Raw genomic sequence first — 24,347 nt, forward strand, 5'->3', positions numbered from 1 at the left:
TTATTTATATACAGTGTCCTTATTTGTCTCTTGTAAACTTTTTGGATATCTAATAATGAGTGGTATCCAAAATATATTTTAAAGTACTAAAACTCAACAACAGTAAAATAACTCAACTTTAAAAATTGGCAAAAGATCTGGAGAGATACCTCACCAAAAAAAATTCTGATAGCAAATAAGCATACAAAAAGATGTTCAACATCATATGTCTTTAGGGAACTGCAGATTAAAACAACAATGAGATAACACTACATACCTATTAGGATGGCTAAATTCAGAAGCCCTGACAATACCAAATGCTGACAAAGATGTAGAAAAATTGGAACTCTCATTCATTAATGGCGAGAATACAAAATGGTACAATGGTACAGGTGCTTTAGAAGACAGTTTGGCAGTATGTTACAAAACTAAACATATTCATAACATGATCCAGAAATCACAAGCCCATTTGGTACTTACCCATATGAGTTGAAAATTTATGTCCACACAAAAATCTGTACATGAATGTTTATAACAGCTTTATTCAAGATTGCCAAAATGTGGAGGCAACCATGATATCCTACAATAGGTGAATGGATAAATAGTGGTATATCTATACAATTGGATATTTTTCAGTGATAAAAATAAATGACAAAAAGACCAGAGGAAGCTTAAATGCATGTTGCTTAGTGAAAGAAGCCAATCCGAAAAGGCCATCTATACAGCATTCTGAAAAAGATCAGTGGTTGCCAGTCCCTTCGGGAGGTTGGGAGGGAGGGATGTATGAGTGGGGTACAGGGGATTTTGGGGGATATGAAAGTATTCTGCATGATACCGTAATGGTAGATAGATGAAGTTTTACATTTGTCAAAGCCATAGGATGTATAACACAAAGAGTGAACCAGAATGTGAGCTACAGACTTAAGTTAATAATGATGTACTGTTATTGACTCATCACTTATAAGTAATGTACCACCTAATGCAGGATGCTTATAATAGGGGAAACTAAGGGAGGTATATGGGAATTCTCTGTACTTTACACTCATTTTTTTGTAAACCTAAAACAGTTTGAAAAATAAAATATATTAATTCAACAAAGAGTGTGAACTTTAAATCACAATGCTCATGTTCAAATTCCAGCTGTATTATTACAAGCTGATTGACCTTGAGCAAGCTACTGAACTTTCTTGTGTCACAGTTGCGCTTCTTTAAAATGAGGATAATAATAGGACTAATTTCATAGGTATGTTTTGTAAAAATTTGTCAATTTTTGTAAATCCCTAGAACAATGCCTAACATACAGTAAGTCCTACATAAGCATAAACTACAGTCATTTAATCCTCAAAACAACTAGCACCATTTTACGAATGAGGTAAATAACATGTTCAAGGCTAAGTTAGCAGTAGTAGAACAAGAGTTTGAATCCTCATTCTGTCAGAAGCCTGTGTTCTTTCCACTAGATACCCTGTCTTTCCACAATGTGTTTGTGAGCATATACCAAGCTCCTATGTAAACTAAGAAAGCCATGTTTATAGTAGGACCTGAAATTTAACCTATAACTTAAGTGACTGTCATATTTCAAAATAAAGGAATTGAAAATGATAAGATAGTAGTGACATCAGCAAGATGGCAGAGTAGAAGATCCACCAATTGTATCCCTCTTCAGCACAGTCATTTGGAAGCCATGCAAGGACAAAAGTGCCATTGTGGGAGCTTTGCGATCCAGGTAGGAGACCATGAAACCTTGGTGGAGTCCAAAACCGAGGAGGGCCATTTTGAAAAGGCAGACTCATGGTCAGATGACAGACTTGCCAACTGTGGTCCTGGCTACAACCAGGAAACAGCCCTGTGGACTGTTATAATCCCATTTGACTTTGGTCCTGCCATCAGCACTATCTGCCAAGGAACCTGTCAGGAGTCATGCCTGCCCATGCCCTGTATAACAGGCCCACATAATTCAGTCCCATGTGTGGACCCTGAAGTGGCCCATGACCCAGCTTCAGCCCTTCTTAACCACTATTTCTACCCATCTGGGGACCAGGTGGAAGACACACCTGTCTGCGCCCCTGTGACAGGCCCTCCGACTTTGTTCCAACTGCAGATCCTGAAATGACCCTGTAACGTAGCTCCAGCTACTCTCAGCCATGGTCTGGGAACACTCCTACCGTGAGACAAGCTTGTCCATGCCCCAGAGGTAGGCCCACTGACTATGTTCTGTCTGTACATCTGGAAGCATCCCTATAATCCGGCTCCAGCCCCTCACAGCTGCAGTCTGGGAGCAGTTCTGCCTGCCCAGGGACCTAGTGTCTTAACCACTGATATCTGTTAAAGTGATCCTATTTAGAATAGGGTCTTTGAAGATATAATCAAATTAAGATGAGGTCATGCTGAATTAGGGTGGGCCTTGAAGCAATGTGACTGTTGTCCTTTTATAAGAAGAGGAAAATAGACATGGATAGATACGGGAGAAAACACCATGCAAAGGTGAAGGCAGAGACTGGAGTGATACGTCTACAAGCCAAGGAATGCCAAGGATTGCTGGCAAACAGCAGAAACTAGGAGAGGGGCATGGAACAGATCTCCCTCAGAATCTCCAGAAGGAACCAACTCTGCTGGCACCTGGATTTCAAACATCTAGCCTCCAGAACTGTGAGAAAATAGATTTCTGTCCAAATGCCAATTCATATTTGTATATATCTTTTAAACACACACACACACACACACACACACACACAAATATACACACACACAGTCCCCCCACACACAATGGGCCATATGAGACATAAAACTCTGTAAATGGCTGCTTTCACTCATATTATCATGGATGTATTTTCAGTTCGGTTTTCATAGGTTTTTCTTTTGACTAGATGAACAATAATCCAAATAAATGTTTATCTGAATTCATGTAACTAGTCATGCATAGGTGGAAATCAAGTTCCTCTTTTTTTCTTTTTTCTTTTTTTTGTAATTACCGATAATATTGCAACAGCATCTTTGTAAATAACTCTGCTAGTCTACCTATGGGGTAAGATTTAAGATATAAGGTATTTATAGCATAAAAAAACAGAACTGACATGTCAAAGGAGATGTGCAACAACTTGGTGGATGTTGCAAAATTACCCCCCAAAATATGTAGTACCAATTTTTACTCTTACCCACAGTATCTGAGATGGGGGTTGTTAACTCAGCACTCTCATCAAAAATTAATGTTATCAAAAGTGTTAAGTTATCAATTTGAAAGAACAGTACATTTTTTACTTTTAATTCCTGGGCTTTTTTGGGGGGGATAAGATTTTTGAATCTATATTCCTATGTATTATCTCTATTAAATTTTGGTATGTGTTATTTTAGCTTTAAACATTGAACTGTGGGACTTCCCTGGCAGTCCAGCGGTTAAGACCTTGCCTTCCAATGCAGGGGGTGAGGGTTCAATCCCTGGTTGGGAAGCTAAGATCCCACATGCCTCGTGGCCAAAAAACCAAAACATAAAACAGAAGCAATATTGTAACAAATTCAATAAAGACTTTAAAAACGGTCCACATCAAAAAAATCTTTAAAAACGAAAAAAAATTGAACTGTAACTTTATCTATTTTTCTTTATCTTTAATTCTCTCTAAAAATTTAAATATCATGGCAATATTTTGTTCTTTGCCAATTTGAAAGTCATTGATTAAACCTGCTTAGATCGGTGCCAAGATATCACTTTGAATTTTTTTTAATGTATTTATTTTATGCCTTGAATCATTTTTGTGATTTATGTTGTGTATTTCATCCTGATTTTAGTACTAAGCCTAACATGGTATTACGTAGTGCGTGTGTGTGTGTGTATACACAAAAACATATAAAAATACATAGATTTACACATACACATAGATGGAGAGAAGACTTTTTGGAAGTTGGGTGTTATTACAGCATGTTTCAGAGGGAGAATTGAAGATGCAGAAGGGAGTGGGGAACATTGCAGTAGCCAGATCCTTGGGTAGACTAGAGTAGATGGGATCTAGTGCACAGGTCCAAGGGCTGGTCCCAGGTAAAAGTGTATCAATCATTCTTACAAGAGGAAAGCCAGAGGATGAGGTCACCATTGTGGAATGGTTGGTCAGTGTGGTGGTGGGACTGTGAAGGAATTATTTCCTGGAAGTGTCCAGTTTCTTAGTGAAATAGAAACAAGATGATCAGCTAGGAATGAGGAGGGAGAAGGAAGTATTGGAAATTGAAGGGGAAAGAAGATTTGAACCATCCTCTAAACATGGATAATAAGACTATGAAAATAGCAAGCTGGTATTGAGATATCAGGACCAATTTCTGAATTATTTCCATATGTATGTTAGCTTCAATTTAAGAGTTAATACCAATCTTTTATAAGTCAATTTTAGTATAACAGAAATTCCAGATAAAGAGTACCAATTTTTGACACTAACAGTTTTTTGTAACAAAATTTAGTATTTTACATATTAAATGTTTAAAGGAAAGTTCATGCTTAGAATATTGTATTAAACAAAGTAAATATTTTAATGAGGTAATAAATGAGTGTTAAAAATGACTTAAGAAGAAAATATGTAAGAATATTCACCCAAGACCAGTACGTTTTCTGAAAGCTGTTACAGTTCTGTTATTTGCTGCATTTTCTTAATTACTATGAGAAAGCTGTTTAAAAATTACCATTTTAATGGACATTTAAAAATATTTCCTTGAACTTTCCATTAAGTTGTTCTGTTTAATTGTTAGTTTAGAAAACTAAACACTGGTTAATCTGACATCTTGCACCTATATGTTGTAGGCACAATTTCGTTTTCCGTTAAAAGCAGACAAAATGGTGATTCTCAGGAAGACTCAGATGAAGATAAAGATAGACATCTAATACCCTCCTTTGAGAAATCATTATCAGAACCATCTGACAAGTTTGATGAGGAAAAACCAGGTAAATTTATTATTATGGAGAGTTTCATGATCAATTTTCATAAGCCCTCATCATTTACTTATAAATCAATAGATACTTTACATTCATAATACGTATACAAATGTGTATTTCATATATCATCTGTAAGAATTGTATTATTTCAGGATTAACTTGATGTAGTTCACTTTCTGGATTTGTACTGCTATTAAAATTAGTAGATTATAATACTTCAGCTTGAAGGCTGTCTACTCTTTCATAAGTGAAAAACTTTACACATATTTCTGTTACTAAACAAAAAATTTCAGTCAATTTCTAGTAAAATGTTAATGAGTATATCATTTTAACAATGTAATGTGTTCTCCTTTTTTAAATATAGGAGATGGTAGCAGTCTTCCTCATATGCAAAAGAAAGCAAATGCTATTATTTCCCCTTCCTGTATTATAAAGCTTGATTTGAATGTTGTTAAACATCATATCGTTTCAGTAGAAATTCAAAGGAAAATGAGAGTATGGAGAGTTGGAATAGACAGTGCAGGTTTCTTAGAGAGTGGGTAAATGAGTTCTCTTTTGGATGAGTAGCAGGGACGGAAGAGGGCAATAGAGAAGAGTGGGTCAACAGGGGCAAAGTTCTAGAAACAGAGGTGTACTGAAGAAGAAATCTTTATTGAATGAATTTCTGTTTAATCAGGATTCTTCAGAGAAACAGATACCACTATGATATGATATAATATAATATAACGTAATATAATACAATACAATATAATGCAATACAATATAATATAGTACAATATAATACAATAACCTATATCTGTAGAGAGAGAGACATTTTAAAGAATTGGCTAACGTAACTGTGGAGACTGGCAAGTCCAAAATCTATAGGGCAAGCGAGCAGGGTAGACAATTAGGTAAGAGTTGCTGTTCCAGTCATGGGTCCAGATTCCCCAGGGCAGACCGGGCAGGCTACAAGCTCAAGCAGGGTTTCCATTTTTCAGGCTTGACTAAGAATTGCTTCTCCTTCAGGTCACTTCAGTCTTTGCTCTTAGGGCCTCCAACTGATTGGAGTTGGCCCATTCACATTAAGCAGAGTATTCTGCTTTACTCAGAGTCTACCGATGAAAGTATTCACATATGTTTTTAAAAAATACCTTTCCAGCAACATTTAGATTGGTGTGTAATCAAACAACTGGACCCCATAGTCCAGCCAAGTTGACACATAAAATGTACCATCACAGAATACATGGATTAAGAGTGATATTTAGGCACTATTCAAAATAGTTTGGGAAGGGAAGAGCAGTTGGGGCAAGCTCGCCACTGCAACAGCTAACTGGGTTTGAAGTGAAGAGAACAATGTCTTTTAGGGTGGTGATGGGGATAGAGAAATACCGTGAAAGATGGAAAACATTTCAGAGACTAGCATTAGATGACTCTCTTGAGAGAGAAGACAGAAAGTGAGAATTGATTCCAAAAAATAACAAGTTTTCTTTGTTTGTATCTTGAGGATCTTATCTAAGGGCCGCACAAGGGGAAGGCACGAGAGGCAGGGGAGGGTCCTTATCAAAGTCTGCTGATTCAAGTGTTCTTTGCAGGGGAGGTTGGGGGAGTCATGTTAGGAATTACATCTACTTGTGACTGTGTGGGCTGTTAAATTTTTTTTAAATTAAGTTTCAATTATTCAACATAATAAATCATAAAAGAAACATTCTTATATTAAAATATTTGTGCATATCATCGATTATTTTATTCCAACAAATTTCTTAGAATGAAATCATTGGCTCGAACGGGATAAGCAATTCTTAAACATTTTAAACATGTTAAAGCACGCTTCAAATTTTTATTGATTCAGATTTCCATTATAATGTATAATATTATCTCTTTCAACCTGACCCTCATTAAAGCTGGGTGTTACCATTATTTTTCATATTTCCCTACTTGGAAGGTTAGAACATTCTTATTTAGTTGTTTTCATTTCTTTCTGTCCCAGCTTTACTGAAGTACAACTGACTATTAAAAATTGTACATATTTCAGTTGGACAACTTGATTAGATATACATATACATTGTGAAATAATCACCACAATCAACCTAATTAACATATTTATCATCTCACATAGTTACCACTTTTTCATGGAAGAAGGTGAAGACACTTATGATCAACCTTCTAAATGAATATTGTTAAAATGTCCATGCTATCCAAAGTGATCTATATTCAATGTAATGACCTATCACAATCCCAATGGCATATTTAAAAATATTTAAGTTTTAGGGCAGTTTTAGGTCCACAGCAAAACTGAGAGGAAGGTTCAGAGTTTTCCCATATACATCCTGCCCTAACACATGGATCGTCTCCCCCATCGTTAACATCCCCCACCAAAGTGGTACATGTGTCACAATTAATAAGCCTGTATAGACACACACACACACACACACACAAGATCTACCTTCTAAGCAAATTTCAAGTATACACTACCACCCTATTAACTATAATTACCTTGCTGTACATTAGATCTCCAGAACTTACTCATTTTGCATAACTGAAATTTCCCTAATTGAAAAGAAATGTACTACTGAGCGATCAGTAAGAAAAAGACCAGAGTATTACAGGGAATGGAAAGGTTAATTCTGTTTGAGTAGGAATATGGGAAGGCCTGTCTGAAGAACTGCAGATACCTGTACATGCATTTTTCCTAGCTCTTAATCTATCTTGCAACCTGTCATCACACAGCTTAGATTTTTTTAAATAAAATGATCAGCGATATACACAAATATTTTAATATAAGAATGTTTTTATATGATTTATTATGTTGAATAATTGAAACTTAATTGTTTTAATTTTTAAATTTGATTAATTTTTTTTTTTTTCTTGGCTGCGTTGGGTCTTTGTTGCTGCACGCAGGCTTTCTCTAGTTGCGGCGAGGGGGGGTTACTCTTGGTTGCGGTGCGCGGGCTTCTCATTGCGGTGGCTTCTCTTGTTGCGGAGCACGGGCTCTAGGCGCACGGGCTTCAGTAGCTGTGGCACATGGGCTCAGTAGTTGTGGCTCGCGGACTCTAGAGCACAGGCTCAGTAGTTGTGGCTCACGGGCTTAGTTGCTCCGCAGCATGTGGGATCTTCCCAGGCCAGAGCTCGACCTGTGTCCCCTGCATTGGCAGGCGGATTCTAAACCACTGCAACACCAGGAAGTCTCGATTTAAAATGTTTTTGAATAGGTATTATCTGCCCATAAATTTTTTTCCATTTTTATTGAAAAATAATTGTCATACATCACTGTATAAGTTTAAGGTGTACAGCTTAATGGTTTGATTTACACATATTGTGAAATGCTTACCATAATGGGTTCAACTAACATCCATCTTCTCATATAGATACAATAAAAAGTAAAGAAAGAAAAAAGAAACAATTTTCTCCTTATGAAGAGAACTCTTAGAATTTACTCTCTTAACTTTCCTATGTATCATACAGCAGTGTTAACTATAGTCATCATGCTGTACATTACATCCCTAGTACTTATTTATCTTATAACTGCAAGTTTATGCCTTTTGACCACCTTCCTTCATTTCTCCCTACCCTCACCCTCTGCCTCTGGTAACCACAAGTCTGATCTCTTTTTCTATGAGTTTGGGTTTTTTGTTATTGTTTTGTTTGTTTATTTTAGACTACACATGTAAGTGAGATCATACAGTATTTTTCCTTCTCTATCTGACTTATTTCACTTAGCATAATGCCTTCATAGTCCATCCACGTTGTCACACATGGTAGGATTTCCTTGTTTTTTAATGGCTGAATAAGATTCCATTGAATATACTATAACTTCTTTATCCATTCATTCGTTGATGACACTTAGGTTGTTCCCATGTTTTGGCTATTGTAAATAATGCTGCTTTGAACAGGAAGGTACAGATATCTTTTCGAGTTAGTGTTTTCATTTCCTTTGGATATATTCCCAGAAGTGAGATTGCTGGATCGTATGGTAATTCTCTTTTTAATTTTATGAGGATCCTCCATACTGTTTTGTATAGTGGCCATATGAATTTACAATCCCACCAGCGTGCACAAGGGTTCCCTTTTCTCCACATCCACGCCAGCGTTTGTTATCTCTTGTCTCTTTGATCATGGCCATTCTAACAAGTGTGATATCTCATTGTGGTTTTAATTTGCATTTCCCTAATGACTAGTAATGAACTTAAATTTAATAGTGAATATTCTCTGAATGATAGAAATGTGTATATACAAATGCACATGTATATATGGATCTATTAATTATATATAATGTGTATATCCCAGTGTATTTATATACGTATATGTCTATATATTTATGTCTTTATTGATATACTACTCTTGAAATTTTATACAAAAAAATAAGTACTCTTGGTCATGAGATGGTGAATAATTTTTATTTTTTAAAGTTTTTCAGTAATTTCTTAAATTGCTATAGTGAATACTCCTAATTTTATAATTAGAAAAAAGTTTTAATATGTTTAAAGCTTGTAGTTAAACAAAGTTTAATAATTATTATTTTTGTTGTTCATCTCATTAATAAATTATCACTAATCCCACTCTCACCAATAAATTCATATTCATTATATGTTTTTAGCTCTGTAGGAATTAAATTAGCTTCATCACAATACTACCTTATGTGATAGTCACAGCAATTACAAATAGGAGGTGTTCTTGTCCCCATGATAGTTAATTTTATGTGTCACCTTGACTGGGTCATGGTGCCCAGATATTAGGTTAAACATTATTCTGGATGTTTTTGTAAAGGTGATTTTGTATGAGAATTACATTTAAATCTTTAAACTTTCAAAGAAGGTTGCCCTCCATAATGTGGGTGGGTCTTACCTAACCAGTTGAAGGTCTTAATAGAACAAAGGCTGACCTCCGCAGAGCAAAAAGGAATTCTACTGGTAGACTGCCTTTGGACTTGAACTCCAACTCTTCCCTGGGTCTCCAACCTGCTGTACTAACCTGCAGATTTTGGACTTACTGAGCCAATTATTTGAGCCATGCAATACAATTCAATATATTCAATGTAATTCAATAATTCAACATAATACAATGCAATGCACTGCAATGCAGTGCAAAACAAAATACTTTTTCAGAAGAGAGTCTGAGAACTGCACTGGTCTGGGCCCCTTATTTCATAGATAAGGAAATTAAGGCCCAGAGAGGCTTAGTGATTTACCTAAGTAAGTTAATCAAACATTGCAGTTCTTGGAATCTTTAAAACTTGACAGTACTGATATGATATGCAAACAATTAACTGAAACTGAAGGTCATCTTAAACTGTAATCTAGCTCAACATTGGAGAATAAAGAATATCAAACTGAGAAGCTAAGCAGATGAGAACAAATAGAAAAAACGTGGGTTTGATGCCAGTACAAACCCTGCTACACAGGGCTTTTATGGTTGACCAGGGTTCTGGTTTCAGGATTTAAGGGTGTGACTTTGGACATCACCGGCAGCAGAAAGGCCTGTTTTTAAAAAAAAAAAATTGTTGGAAAACCCAGATGTAAACATTACTTTCTCACCGCTTAGTCCTGCTAAAAAACAAAATTCAGTTGAGTAAATATGAAGATCTAATTGGCCTGATTCATCAATTCATTAATCAGGCGGCATCCCATCTAGCAAATAGAAAGCTACTCCCAGGTTTTATAGAAATGCTGGCGGAGGGGGTGGGGTATGGACAAGGAGGTTATTAGCAGAACAAAAGAAAGGATTGTTTCAGGCAAGGTTACCTCACTAGAGCTGACCAGGAAATTGCAAAAAGTCCATTCCCGGGAGAGGTTGAAACAAGTCTTGGTTTACTGTCCCAGAGGCAAGTGGCTCCACCTTGGGCCTGTTCTTTCTTTCTTCTTCTTTTTCTTTTCCCCCTCCTCCCCTTCTCCTTTTTCTCCTCCTCCTCCTTTTTTTTTTAACAGTCCATACCCCATTTCAGCTTTTTTTGGGCTAAATTGCTAGGATCCTCTTTCACACTCCCCAAAAACCAGAAATTTCATGAACTATTTCTGATTTTTTCCTTAGGCTAAATTTTTATGGTACTGGAAATGTAGCCTTGTATATTGTAATACCATAGTTAGATATTTCTACGTATAATATGTAAATACTTTGGGAATTAAGGGGGAAAGGTTAGTTATTTCTTTTGAAATACTAATCCTTAAAAGTACAACACTCTTATTTTTGTGGGGAACTTAGTGAGTTACGGGGCAGGCATGAGGCAGGGAGCTTTCACAGCCCATTCTCATGGCCATGCAGTCTGGGGCTTCTCTTATTGCTCAGAAACTGTGATGAAATCAGCTTTTCACCTTCCTCACAGATCTCTTGACAAATGAGTCCATCAGAAAGAGTTTGAAAATGATATCTAATTTCATGTTTCTCAAATTTTTATGTTAAATATGGTTTTCTGAAACCTAAATTAAGATGTGCTATGTTTTTTCTTTTTTCAGATGATGCTATTAGCAATTTACAAATCTGGTATTATCTTGAGATCCATAGTGCTCCTGGACCACCCTTAAACACTACTGAAGTGAAATGTATTGCTCTGGTAAGAGCCCCATTAATTGTTCATAGGCTCCTTTTTGCAAATATTTGGGGCATTTGTTGTAAACCTAAATTGCTATTCCTAAAAAATATCTATATTAAATGAGCATTTTGGGATAAATTTTTCAAATTACAGCAATTTTATTTTAAATCCAGTAAAATGCATCTTAAATGCTTATAGAAAACATCTTTTAGTTCAATGGTATCATAGTGGCTGCCCCAATAAGCATTTTACCTGCATGTCGCAAGAATTACTAGAGCAAAATTAACCTTAGCCTACATGCTTTCCTCACACATCTGATAAAAGCAGGATTGTGCTCTCTGGACTCTTTCAGTATTGATTCTTCCTAGTTTCTATAGCAGGCCTTTCACTCTGAAATATATTTCGAGCAACTGGCATAGATTTGGGGTTTTAAATAATAGTGACAAAGAATAGGATTGTCTTATGTGAATTATTAAAATATTACTAAATCCATGTCCAGAATTATTTGATAAAGTCAAATATTGAGTCTTCATTTAAATAAGATATGAGGACAATATTGTTATTAATCACATTTGGATTTAATTAATTTTCAATTGTTGGTACTCATTTATTTAAATCAAATGTTTAAACTTATGATAAATAATGGTTATTTTCATTTTTAAATACGCAGATGAATTTCTTCATAGAATGATTATTTAGAATCTTCAACTTTCGCTCCAACAGAAAATAAATTATTTCTGTCTGTAAATCAATTATTTGCTCACCTAATCTCTGGGTAAATCTCCATTGAGACATAGAAAATGGATGATTAAACTATTGAAATGCACTCAAGTGCCACTTGCAAAAGCTTTCTCTTCTACCTAGAAAATTATTTAATGGGATGACGATAGGATCATTTCACTCAGTGGAAATGTCCTATTTCCGTGACCCTGTTATCACTGCAGAATCAAATCTTTATTAAAGATTATTTTTAAATGACATAACTTTAATTATGAGACCACTTGCATCTTTAGCTATAGTCAAAAGAGGATGTTAAGGGTAGTGTTTTGGGACTTCTCAGAGGAGGAAGGACACTCACATGAAGATAGAAAAGCAAATGTTTGGTAAATAAGTATTTGCTGGGCCATACAGAGACAATGGGACACAGAGAGAAATTTTAACAAACAGACTTTGCTAGGTTCTTCCTGTCTACACACCTAGTTCACACTAGTCTGTGGTGATAGCTCCCTTCCTGGAATAGGTCCTCTCTCTACATTCTTTTAGGCAGTTAGGAGGAAGGTCAGAGTTCCTTCCTGAGTCTTTTGGGCTTTGATTGGTTTCAGTTTGAAATAATCCACATGCCAAAGAGACATTTTGAGGCGGCAAATTTTGCTTGAGTACAATAGTTATCTCTTTATTGGGACACAGGAGAAAAAAAAAAATTTTAAATGGGTCCAGGAGAAATTGGGACCATGAGGTGGCACCTCAAAAAGGGAGACATTGGCTTCCTTACTAATAAGGAGCAAGACCTAGCACCATCAGATGCTAGATTGCTCTCTTTGCAAATACAGGCAGATGTGCTGAACTAATTAAATGTGCACTTTCAACAGAAGTTGGTGGAGAAGGGGAGTCATTTTCAAGTAACTCTGCCCAAATAGGCTACCAATGACAGTGATGTTGCCAAGTTACTAAGTTTTCCCACCTTTCTAATAGTAATTACCTAAGGTGAAAACTTGTTAGCTCTATAACTTTCGGACATGAAGATTTAGTCTTTGGAGATGGTATGGGTTGTTTTAAATAATCCCATCAAATAAACCTTTGTGCACTTCTTGAAGAACATGCTTTCTGAATACTTTCAGAAGTACACAAAAATGGCTGTCCACACCTATATATAGTTTCCTAATATTTTTGACTGCATTTGCTGTGTTTGCTAAACTTTTGAGAAATACTATACTTAATCCTTAGATCATCAGATGTGGCAGTGAAGGTTTCAAGACACTAAGTCTTCTCTGATTTTCCATCTGTATCTCAGCTTTTGTTACATTCAACTCAATTTCCACACCTTCCCTAGAGATGAATGAATGGTTAGAATCTCTTTAAATAGGGTTTTGTAAGAAATATTTACATCCTCGAGGCACATAAATTTGGTTACTTCTTACAGCAGGTTCCAAAAATCAGGTTATATTTATAATAAACAACAATTGGTTGATAGTAGTCCATTCTCTTTTGTGTAAACTATTTAGGATGTCTTCTTGAATCTTTTTTCTTCCAGTTTTATTGAGATATAATTGACATACAGCACTGTATGAGTTTAAGGTGTACTGGATAATGGTTTGACTTACATACATTATGAAAGTTTAGTGAACATCTATCATCTCATATAGATGCAAAATAAAAGAAAAGATTTGTATAACTGAAAATAAAGCAAACAAGCATACAGAGTGTACAAACCTTAAAAACAAACAAAACACCCTAACTCCCACAATAATAGGTGAAAGTGGAATCCTGTATGAGCTTTTAATTCTTTGCTTATTAATGACCTTGATCATTGTTCTCTCTGTACGATTGTTGGGCATTTATATTTCTAGTTGTGTGAATTTGCCTTTAAATTTTAGGTTTTGCTTTTATAAGTAATCAAACAAATTGCTCTTTTCCTACGTGATTTTTTCCCTGTCTTTTCCTGTTAAACATGGAGACCCTTGGCAATCTGAGGATTTAATAAATATTCATATCCTTAAAGAAAAAAAAAAGAGAAGAAAAGTTTTTTCATTGTGATGAGAACTCTTAGGATTTACTTTCTTAACAACTTTTCTATAAAACATACAATAGTGTTAATTATCTTTGTCAGGTAGTACATTACATCCCTAGTGCTTATTTACCTTATAACTGGAGTTTTGTACCTTTTGACCACCTACATCCATTTGCCCCTCCCACCACCCTCTGACTCTCGTAAACACAAATCTGATCTCTTTCTCTTTGAGTTTGTTTGTTTGGTGTACAACATAGGGATTTGATATTTTTATACATTACAAAATGACTACTACTGTCTTGGAAATTTTAATGGGTAATAGCTGCTATTCCAGTTTCTTTGAACATAAAAATCTCTTGTGTATCATATAGTTTGGGGGTGGCAGAATGATGAGCATAATCTACTGTCTTCCCACTGACAGTCAGTAATTTCAGTATACAGCAATGAGCTGAAAACAAATCTTGTTTGTGAATAAAACCTTATAGGCTTTAAATTTTAGGTCAGTCATAGCCTTCATAATATTTGTTCTCTGGTCAGTGAAAATTGCATGACCATTTCTTTACGTATTTTTTCATTCTATAATCAACCTTCAATTAAATTCATTATATTGTTAATGGCGAGGCCCAGAAACCTCTCCATAAGTTAGTAAGAGAGAAGCAGAGTTAAAAACACTATTAATCCACTTGGTATCAAATATAACAACATGTATCAGTTGCCAACCATTTCCAATAAGTTTTTAGTTTAAAATTTTAGGCTCCATCTTATGAAAACTGTATTTTGAGGTTTTCATTTTATGTATTTTCTTCTTTCCTTCAGGTTTTTATATTCTTTATTTTTTTCTGTGTTAAAGATAATATATCATGAGTATTTGTGCATGTTATTGAAATTTTTGATCCTCATGAAATGTTGAAGTAGCAAAAAATAGCATTCTGCTTTGAATTTATCTTGACAAGTTGTGAAAAATTCTTAAATAGGATTTTTAAAAAATCTCATGGCCTATTTATGTTAAATCAAATATATATATATAGCTGTGCCACAGATAGATAGAAAGATAGATACTGTCTCTCCATATATAGATAGATACATATATGCAGGTAGATATGAATATATCATTATATCTAAAACTTTTTTTTAACATCTTTATTGGAGTATAATTGCTTTACAATGTTGTGTTAGTTTCTGCTGTATAACAAAGTGAATCAGCTATACATATATATATATCCCCATATCCCCTCCCTCTTGCGTCTCCCTCCCACCCTCCCTATCCCACCCCTCTAGGTGGTCACAAAGCACCGAGCTGATCTCCCTGTGCTATGCAGCTGCTTCCCACTAGCTATCTGTTTTACATTTGGTAGTGTATATATGTCCATGCCACTCTCTCACTTCATCCCAGCTTCCCCTTCCCGCTCCCCGAGTCCTCAAGTCCATTCTCTACATCTGCGTCTCTATTCCTGTCCTGCTCCTAAGTTTTTACAACCATTTTTCTTTAGATTCCATATATATATGTTAGCATACGGTATTTGTTTTCCTCTTTCTGACTTACTTCACTCTGTACGACAGACTCTAGGTCCATCCACCTCACTATAAATAACTCAATTTTGTTTCTTTTTATGGCTGAGTAATATTCCATTGTATATATGTGCCACATCTTCTTTATCTATTCATCTGTCGATGGACACTTAGGTTGCTTCCATGTCGTGGCTATTGTAAATAGAGCTGCAATGAACATTGTGGTACATGACTCTTTTTGAGTTATGGTTTTCTCAGGGTATATGCCCAGTAGTGGGATTGCTGGGTCGTATGGTAGTTCTATTTTTAGTTTTTTAAGGAACCTCCATACTGTTCTCCATAGTGGCTGTATCAATTTACATTCCCACCAACAGTGCAAGAGGGTTCCCTTTTCTCCACACCCTCTCCAGCATTTATTATTTCTAGATTTTTGATCATGGCCATTCTGACCTGTGTGAGGTGATACCTCATTGTAGTTTTGATTTGCATTTCTCTAATGATCAGTGATGTTGAGCATCCTTTCATGTGTTTGTTGGCAACCTGTACATCTTCTTTGGAGAAATGTCTGTTTAGATCTTTGCCCATTTTTGGATTGGGTTGTTTGTTTTTTTGATATTGAGCTGCATGAGCTGCTTGTAAATTTTGGAGATTAAACCTTTGTTAGTTGCTTCATTTGCAGATATTTTCTCCCGTTCTGAGGGCTGTCTTTTTGTCTTGTTTATGGTTTCCTTTGCTGTGCAAAAGCTTTTAAGTTTCATTAGGTTCCATTTGTTTATTTTTGTTTTTATTTCCATTTCTTTAGGAGGTGGGTCAAAAAGGATCTTGCTGTGATGTATGTCATAGAGTGTTCTGCCTATGTTTTCCTCTAAGAGTTTTATAGTGTCTGGCCTTACATTTAGGTCTTTAATCCATTTTGAGTTCATTTTTGTGTATGGTGTTAGGGAGTGTTCTAATTTCATTCTTTTGCATGTAGCTGTCTGGTTTTCCCAGAACAACTTATTGAAGAGGCTGTCTTTTCTCCATTTTATAGTCTTGCCTCCTTTATCAAAAATAAGGTGACCATATGTGCATGGGTTTATCTTTGGGCTTTCAATCCTGATCCATTGATCTATATTTCTGTTTTTGTGCCAGTACCATACTGTCTTGATGACTGTAGCTTTGTAGTGTAGTTTGAAGTCAGGGTGCCTGATTCCTTCAGCTCCGTTTTTCTTTCTCAAGATTGCTTTGGCTATTGGGAGTCTTTTGTGTTTCCATACAAATTGTGAAATTTTTTGTTCTAGTTCTGTGAAAAATGCCATTGGTAGTTTGATAGGGATTGCATTCAATCTGTAGATTGCTTTGGGTAGTATAGTCATTTTCACAATGTAGATTATTCCAATCCAAGAACATGGTATATCTCTCCATCTGTTTGTATCATCTTTAATTTCTTTTATCAGTTTCTTATAGTTTTCTGCATGCAGGTCTTTTGTTTCCTTAGGTAGGTTTATTCCTAGGTATTTTATTCTTTTTGTTGCAATGCTAAATGGGAGTGTTTCTCTAATTTCTCTTTCAGATTTTTCATCACTAGTGTATAGGAATGCAAGAGAGTTCTGTGCATTAATTTTGTATCCTGCTACTTTACCAAATTCATTGATTAGCTCTACTTGTTTTCTGGTAGCATCTTTAGGATTCTCTATGGATAGTATCATGTCATCTGCAAACAGTGACAGCTTTACATCTTCTTTTCTGTCTTGGATTCCTTTTATTTCTTTTTCTTCTCTGATTGCTGTGGCTAAAACTTCCAAAACTATGTTGAATAATAGTGGTGAGAGTGGACAACCTTGTCTTGTTCCTGATCTTAGAGGAAATGGTTTCAGTTTTTCACCATTGAGAATGATGTTGGCTGTGGGTTTGTCATATATGGCCTTTATTATGTTGAAGTAAGTCTTCTCTATGCCTACTTTCTGGAGGGTTTTTATCATAAGTGGGTGTTGAATTTTGTCAAAAGCTTCTTCTGCATCTATTGAGATGATCATATGATTTTTATCTTTCAGTTTGTTAATATGGTGTATCACATTGATTGATTTGCATATATTGAAGGATCCTTGCATTCCTGGGATAAACCCCACTTGATCATGGTGTATGATCCTCTTAATGTGCTGTTGGATTATGTTTGCTAGTATTTTGTTGAGGATTTTTGCATCTATGTTCATCAGTGATATTGGCCTGTAGTTTTCTTTTTTTGTGACATTTTGTCTGGTTTTGGTATCAGGGTGATGATGGCCTCGTAGTATGAGTTTGGGAGTGATGAACACCATTTATTACGAAGAAAATTTTCCTCCACTGAGGGCTCCCTTATCAAATAATTGATCATATATGCATGGGTTTATTTCTGGGCTCTCAATTCTGTTCCTTTGGTCTACGTGTCTGTGGGTAAGGTTGGTTCAGTGACTTGTGTAGGCTTCCAGGTGGAAGTGACTGGTGCCTGTGTTCTGGTGGGTGGGAGTGGATCTTGTCTTTCTGGTGGGCAGGGCCACTTCCAGTGGTGTGTTTTGGGGTGTCTGTGAACTTATTATGATTTTAGGAAGCCTCTCTGCTAATGGGTGGGGTTGTGTTCCTGTCTTGCTAGTTGTTTGGCATTGGGAGTCCAGCACTTGAGCTTGCTGGCTGTTGGGTGGAGCTGGGTCTTAGTGTTGAGATGGAGATCTCTGGGAGAGCTCTCGCCAATTGATATCATGTGGGGCCGGGAGGTCTCTGGTGGTTAGTGTCCTGGACTCGGCTCTCCCACCTCAGAGGCTCAGGCTTGACACCTGGCTGGAGCACCAAGACCCTGTCAGCCACATGGTTCAGAAGAAAAGGAAGAAAAAATATCAAATCAAATCAAAAAAAATTTTTTTTAATAATAAAATTTAAAAAGTAATAATAAAATTAAAAAATAACAAAATAAAAAAAAAGAGAGCAACCAAACCATTAAACAAATCCACCAGTGATAACAAGCACTAAAAACTAAACTAAGATAAAGATAAAAATCAGAAACAAATCAGTCACAGGCAGCAAACCCCAAGTCTACAGTTGCCCCCAAGTCCACCACCCCAATTTTGGGAACATTTGTTGTCTATTCAGGTATTCCACAGATGCAGGGTTCATCAATTTGATTGTGGAGATTTAATCCTCTGCTCCTGAGGCTGCTGGGAGAGATTTCCCTTTCCCTTCTTTGTTCGAACAGCTCCTGGGGTTCAGCTTTGGATTTGGCCCCACCCTACGTGTAGGTCGCCTGAGGGCATCTGCTCCACACCCAGATAGGAGGCGGTTAAAGCAGCAGCTGATTCGGGCTCTGTTGCTCAGAGGCTGGGGAGAGGGAGGGCTGCGGTGGTCATAATTGAAGTGCGGGGCAAGCCTGTAGCGTCAGAGGGCAGCGTGATGTTGCCACAGCCTGAGGCGTGCCATGTGTTCTCCCGGGGAAGTTGTCCCTGGATCATGGGACCCTGGCAGTGGCGGGCTGCACAGGCTCCTGGGAAGGGTGTGGGTTGTGACCTGTGCTCGCACACCGGATTCTTGGTGGCAGCGGTAGCAGCCTTAGAGGTTCATGCTGGTCCCCGGGGTCTGAGCTGATAGCCGCTGCTTGTGCCCATCTCTGGAGCTTGTTTAGGTGGTGCTCTGCCTTCTGTGGGCACACGAGGAAGGAATCCCCTCTCCTCGCACACCCCGAAACTGTGGTCTCTTGCCTCTTCGGCAGCTGCAGACTTTTTCCCGGACTCCCTCCCGGCTAGCTGTGGCGCACTAGCCCCCTTCAGGCTGTGTTCACGCAGCCAACCCCCGTCGTCTACCTGGGATCTGACCTCCGGAGCCTGAGCCTCAGCTCCCAGCCCCCGCCTGCCCCGGCCGGGGAGCAGACAAGCCTCTCGGGCTGGTGAGTGCTGGTCGGCACTGATCCTCTGTGCGGGAATCTCTCCGCTTTGCCCTCCGCACCCCTGTGGCTGCGCTCTCCTCCGTGGCTCCGAAGCTCCCCCCTCCGCCACCCCCAGTCTCTGCCGGCAAAGGGGCTTCCTGGTGTGTGGAAACCTTTCCTCCTTCACAGCTCCCTCCCACTGGTGCAGGTCCCGTCCCTATTCTTTTGTCTCTGTTCTTTCTTTTTTCTTTTGCCCTACCCAGGTACGTGGGGAGTTTCTTGCCTTTTGGGAGGTCTGAGGTCTTCTGCCAGCGTTCAGTAGGTGTTCTGTAGGAGTTGTTCCACATGTAGATGTATTTCTGATGTATTTGTGGGGAGGAAGGTGATCTCCATGTCTTACTCCTCTGCCATCTTGAAGGTCCCCTCTATATCTATATCTTGAGAGGGAGAGCCTATATTAAACAGGCTAAGCAGGAGGGTACTTCCTAGATATTTATCCCTGTAATTAGACATGTTTCTATTTGTCACTGCTTTTCGTAGTTTTTCCCCCTTCAAGGTTGTGGGAAATGTCTGAATACACGTGAACAAACCTATAGACTCTGCAGGAGTTTCTGGCTTTTTCACAACTCCTCAGTGCCTATCAATGCATCCTCACCCCACATCACTCCCAGTCTGGAATTATCTCCCACTTTGATTGCACCTCTGCAATCTGTATGCCTCAGATTGGATGGCGAAGGACTGGAGTTGGTGAGGGGGGATGTGAGGCATGACTTCCATAGACACAGTGACATGTAGATGGCGGTAGCAGAGGCATGACAATTGTGCTTGTAGTTTACAGCTGTCTACCTGATTCCTCTGAGTCCTGAACTGCTAGCACTGACTTTTCAATTTAGAAAAATTACTAGGACAGACTATAGTTATCACTTCTTCTGAATTGCATGGTACACTTCAAAATCCCCTTTGGTACAATTTATTTATTGACTTGATAATGTTTTCAAGTTGAATAAAATTAAAATTCCTCAATAATATGCCTTATTTAAATTAATATTATTGTGGTTTTGGACCTCAGAAATAATCCTTTTATAATGAACTCATGATTATCTTCTAGGAGAGGATATGGTGAAAAATACTTCCTGCTAGTGCATATTGAATTGTCATTGACTCAATTAGGCATTTATGGGCAAAAATAATAATAATCTTCATTTTCTCTGACCCATTAAGAATAGGAATTGATGAAGTTTTCAGTACAAATACTCAGTGAATTAAATTTTTCCTGTTCAGAGAAGGTGTGAACCAGCAACCAACTGATAAAGTTAACCCAATGTCTTTCTCCCATCTGAGGCAGCTGTTCTTTCCCAATAACTTTCATGAAAGAGGTCAGCTTGAGTTAACTTGATATTTTTAAACTCCTCCTGAGTCAGATTTTATCAGTGTTTTTGCTGTATTATTTAGTTCAGTGTTGTGATTATCCAGAATATTAGACATATTAACAACTAGATTTATATACAAACATTAAAGCCTCTTACAAATTGCACATTTTCTTATTTAATGAATATTTATTGTCTCTGGTATCCCTGGCACTATTCTAGATGCTGAGGAAAGTGATGAACAATACAAATAAGGCTCCTGTTTGCATGGAGCTAATATTTTAGTTGAGTTAGAGAGGAAACAAAAATAAAATTGAAATGGGATACTCTATGTGAAGTTTTTCTGTTGTCTTAGATTTTCAAGTAAAATACAAACCTGAGAACTATAGATAATTCTTTCTCCATGCTGTGAAAGGTTTTGCCATTTATTTAGGACTCACTAAATGTATAAGTTAGGGCATCTCTAGCTGATATAACAAACTCCAGAATTTCAATGGTTTAACACAATCAAAGTTTTTAATAATTGTAACAGTCTGGTTCATTTGTTCCTGGTTAGTGGCTGGCGTCCTCCATGTTGAGATCCCAGGATTCAGACTCCTCCCATATGGTGAATCCATCATCCTTTAGGGACTCAAAGGTTCTTGCACATAGGTGGAGAAAGAGAAAAGAGAGGAGAGAATTCCCGCTAGTCACATAGAAGTGGCACACATCACTTCCACTCACATACTATTGGGGTGATCTAGTCACACAGCTATGCCTGGGTGCAGGAGGGTCTGGGAAGTGTAACCTCTGATTGGATAGCTGCTACCCAATGATATCTTTATATTATGAAGGGGAGCACAGAATTTTGCTGGAGAAATGATATTTCTGCTGTGTCTAGGGAGATGAGAAATCTTTAGCCTATCATCCACTTTCTAGCCTGTGTATGCCACGGCCAGAACACAAAGAGAGTGGTGGTGTTTTCTTTAAGGAGTGGAAACTGACAGTTTAATGCCCATTAGATTTTGGTGAGTTCCTGCCCACAGATTGGACCGTACGTAAAGGGAAAATGGCTAGAGTGAAAGCAGCTACCCTTCCACTGACACATGATAAGACCTTCTGGATCAAAATGGATTTTACTCTCTGGAAGGAGACTGGGCTTAGACTGTTTTAAAAGAATCTGCCTCAAGGTACATTCTACTAGAGTGAGAAGAACCCAGAAGAGTCTACATGGGGGTAATGCTAGAAAGAGTAAGAAAGAGGGACCTAGCAAGTCAGCTGGAGAAGATCACCCAGCATCAATTAAACAAATGGCCTTTGTTCTTTTACCTCTCATCCCATCTACATCCTGTAACCTGAAGGATCCATATTAGCACAGTGATTGCAGGAGGAGAGGAAGTCAGAGCAGGGAATTGAAAAGAACAGATCATGTGTACCTTCTTCTTCACAGGCAGTCTGAAAAATCACTAGATAGTCCTGGAAGTGGGGACGGTGTGCCAGGGAGAGAAATCAGGAAAAGTATTCGTTGGATGTGAGATGAAAGTGTTGATTGATTTTGTATTTCTTTACATATCTGACAGTGAGACTGCTCTAGCATTGTGAACCATCCTAAGATAACAACAGGAGTGGGGAAAGGGAGATCCTGCCTGGTTTGGAGAGCAGGAGTGGGGGAGAGAAACCGTTTTCAGATTACACTCCACTAAGTTTAGTTCACCAGGTGAACCAATTACCATGACAATAAATGGACAAGGTGAATTTAGACAGTGATAATTCCACAAACGAAAATAGTCCAGGGTTTCATTGAGGATGACACAAAGACTGAAGCAGTACAACCAGGTAGAGAGACTAACCAACGTATAAGCCCTCGGGACAAAATCAGCTTGGTGGGAAGGGACCTACCAGGAAGGAGCCCAGGCACTCCAGGAACAGAAAAGAGGCTTGTGAGGCTGAAGCTTGGACAGAAGTGGTAAAGGTATGATTTGCGATCAGAGGGGTCTATAGGACACCACCTTGTAAGATCTCAAAAGGCAAGATGAGAGTTTTTATTCCTTGTGCAATTAGAAGCCACTAGAGGGTGTGAAGAAGGGAATGACCTGATCTAATTTATGTTTTTAAATCTCTCAGAATGTTTCTTCTATTTTAAGAAAATAATAAACATATAGCATGTATTTAGATGCCGAAAATATTTTATATTTGTTTTAAGATGAACACAGATAGTCAAATTCCCTCTGAAAAGGTTTATAACTTAACAAAATTCAGTACAATTGTTTGTACATATTTTAAAATAGTATTCCAGACTTCTCTGAGTATTTGAACTTTTTCAGTAGTCTAAATTTCAGCATCTTATGAATGTTCTCATGCTTTAAAATCTTTACCTATATTCCACAGGATTAAATATACCCAATTTGGTCTCTCTACAAAGGATTGTGAAAAATGGAAGCAGTTTCTCTAAACAGTCATTATGTTAGCTAAAATATTCCTTAAGTACAATCAAGAGAAAAATACTAGACAACTTATGAAGGAATACTCTCTATCATTGAACCTAAAAGAGGCCATGTGAAGATGAAAGACAACTTTTGAAGTCACCATATACAGTCATTACTATTTTACTATTTTTCAAAAAAAAAAAATCAGTCGAAACTGATTTATATTTAATTCTAAACATAAACTGAAAAAAATCCACTCATCAAAGTGGAATAAAATGCCATTGGCAAGATATATACTAGCCCATTATTTCAAACTTTTTTAATATATCAAGTTCACAGAAATTTAACTGACTTTGTACTTCCTATTGAATAAGTTATTTATCAAAATATGGAATGGGGGTGGTAGGATACCTTAGGCAACAAGACTATTAACCATTTTTGCAGAGTAATTTTTTATACATTTTGTTTTGTATGTTATTTACTCAAAATAGTTATGTATTTCTGGATTACGTAGATAACACAAAGGAGGTGTTCCAAGAATAAATTTACAAATTTTGATCATCTTGTAAAATGGTGAATGACAAAAATTTCTTTTCTTTAACTTACTGAATGCATCAGATATTTAAAGAAATATCTAATTATTATGGCCTTAAGAAATCTAGTTGTAAAATTAATCTTTTCCAAATTAATTTTGACATTATTTTGGCAGATGGGTATTTAATAGAAATTATTTATATAATACCATATATGAAAGGTATCATTTAGGGATTTTTATCTGTTTAAACTTTGAAGAAAATGATATTCAAACCATAATGAAAGTTAGAAATTATTTTTTATAATATTGTAGTTAAATTTGACATGTATTTTACCATGGTAGGAGTACAGAACAATTAATTGGAAACTTCAGTCATTCTAGTATAATGAAATATTCATTTCTATTGAGTCTGTTGCTATTTTCAAGACGCCAAAGAATTTGGTTGCAGGGATTCTCCAGAGGTTGTCGTGGTATTTAGTGCTGGTAAGCAGTTGATGATTGCTCTCTGGAAGGCTGCTCTGTGAAGAATTTTAAGGGGG

General features: G+C 37.1%; 1 protein-coding gene across 1 annotated transcript in view; it reads left to right on the forward strand.

Annotated features, from left to right (window-relative positions):
* CFAP47 (cilia and flagella associated protein 47) overlaps window positions 1-24,347 on the forward strand; it is a 431,032-nt gene that overhangs the window by 277,538 nt on the left and 129,147 nt on the right. The window contains 2 exon segments of the mRNA XM_082377789.1: window positions 4,760-4,900; window positions 11,320-11,417. Of these exon segments, the coding sequence (XP_082233915.1) occupies window positions 4,760-4,900; window positions 11,320-11,417 (239 nt within the window).

Source organism: Balaenoptera borealis (assembly GCF_965194805.1).
Source record: "Balaenoptera borealis genome assembly, chromosome: X".
NCBI classification, from domain to species: domain Eukaryota; kingdom Metazoa; phylum Chordata; class Mammalia; order Artiodactyla; family Balaenopteridae; genus Balaenoptera; species Balaenoptera borealis.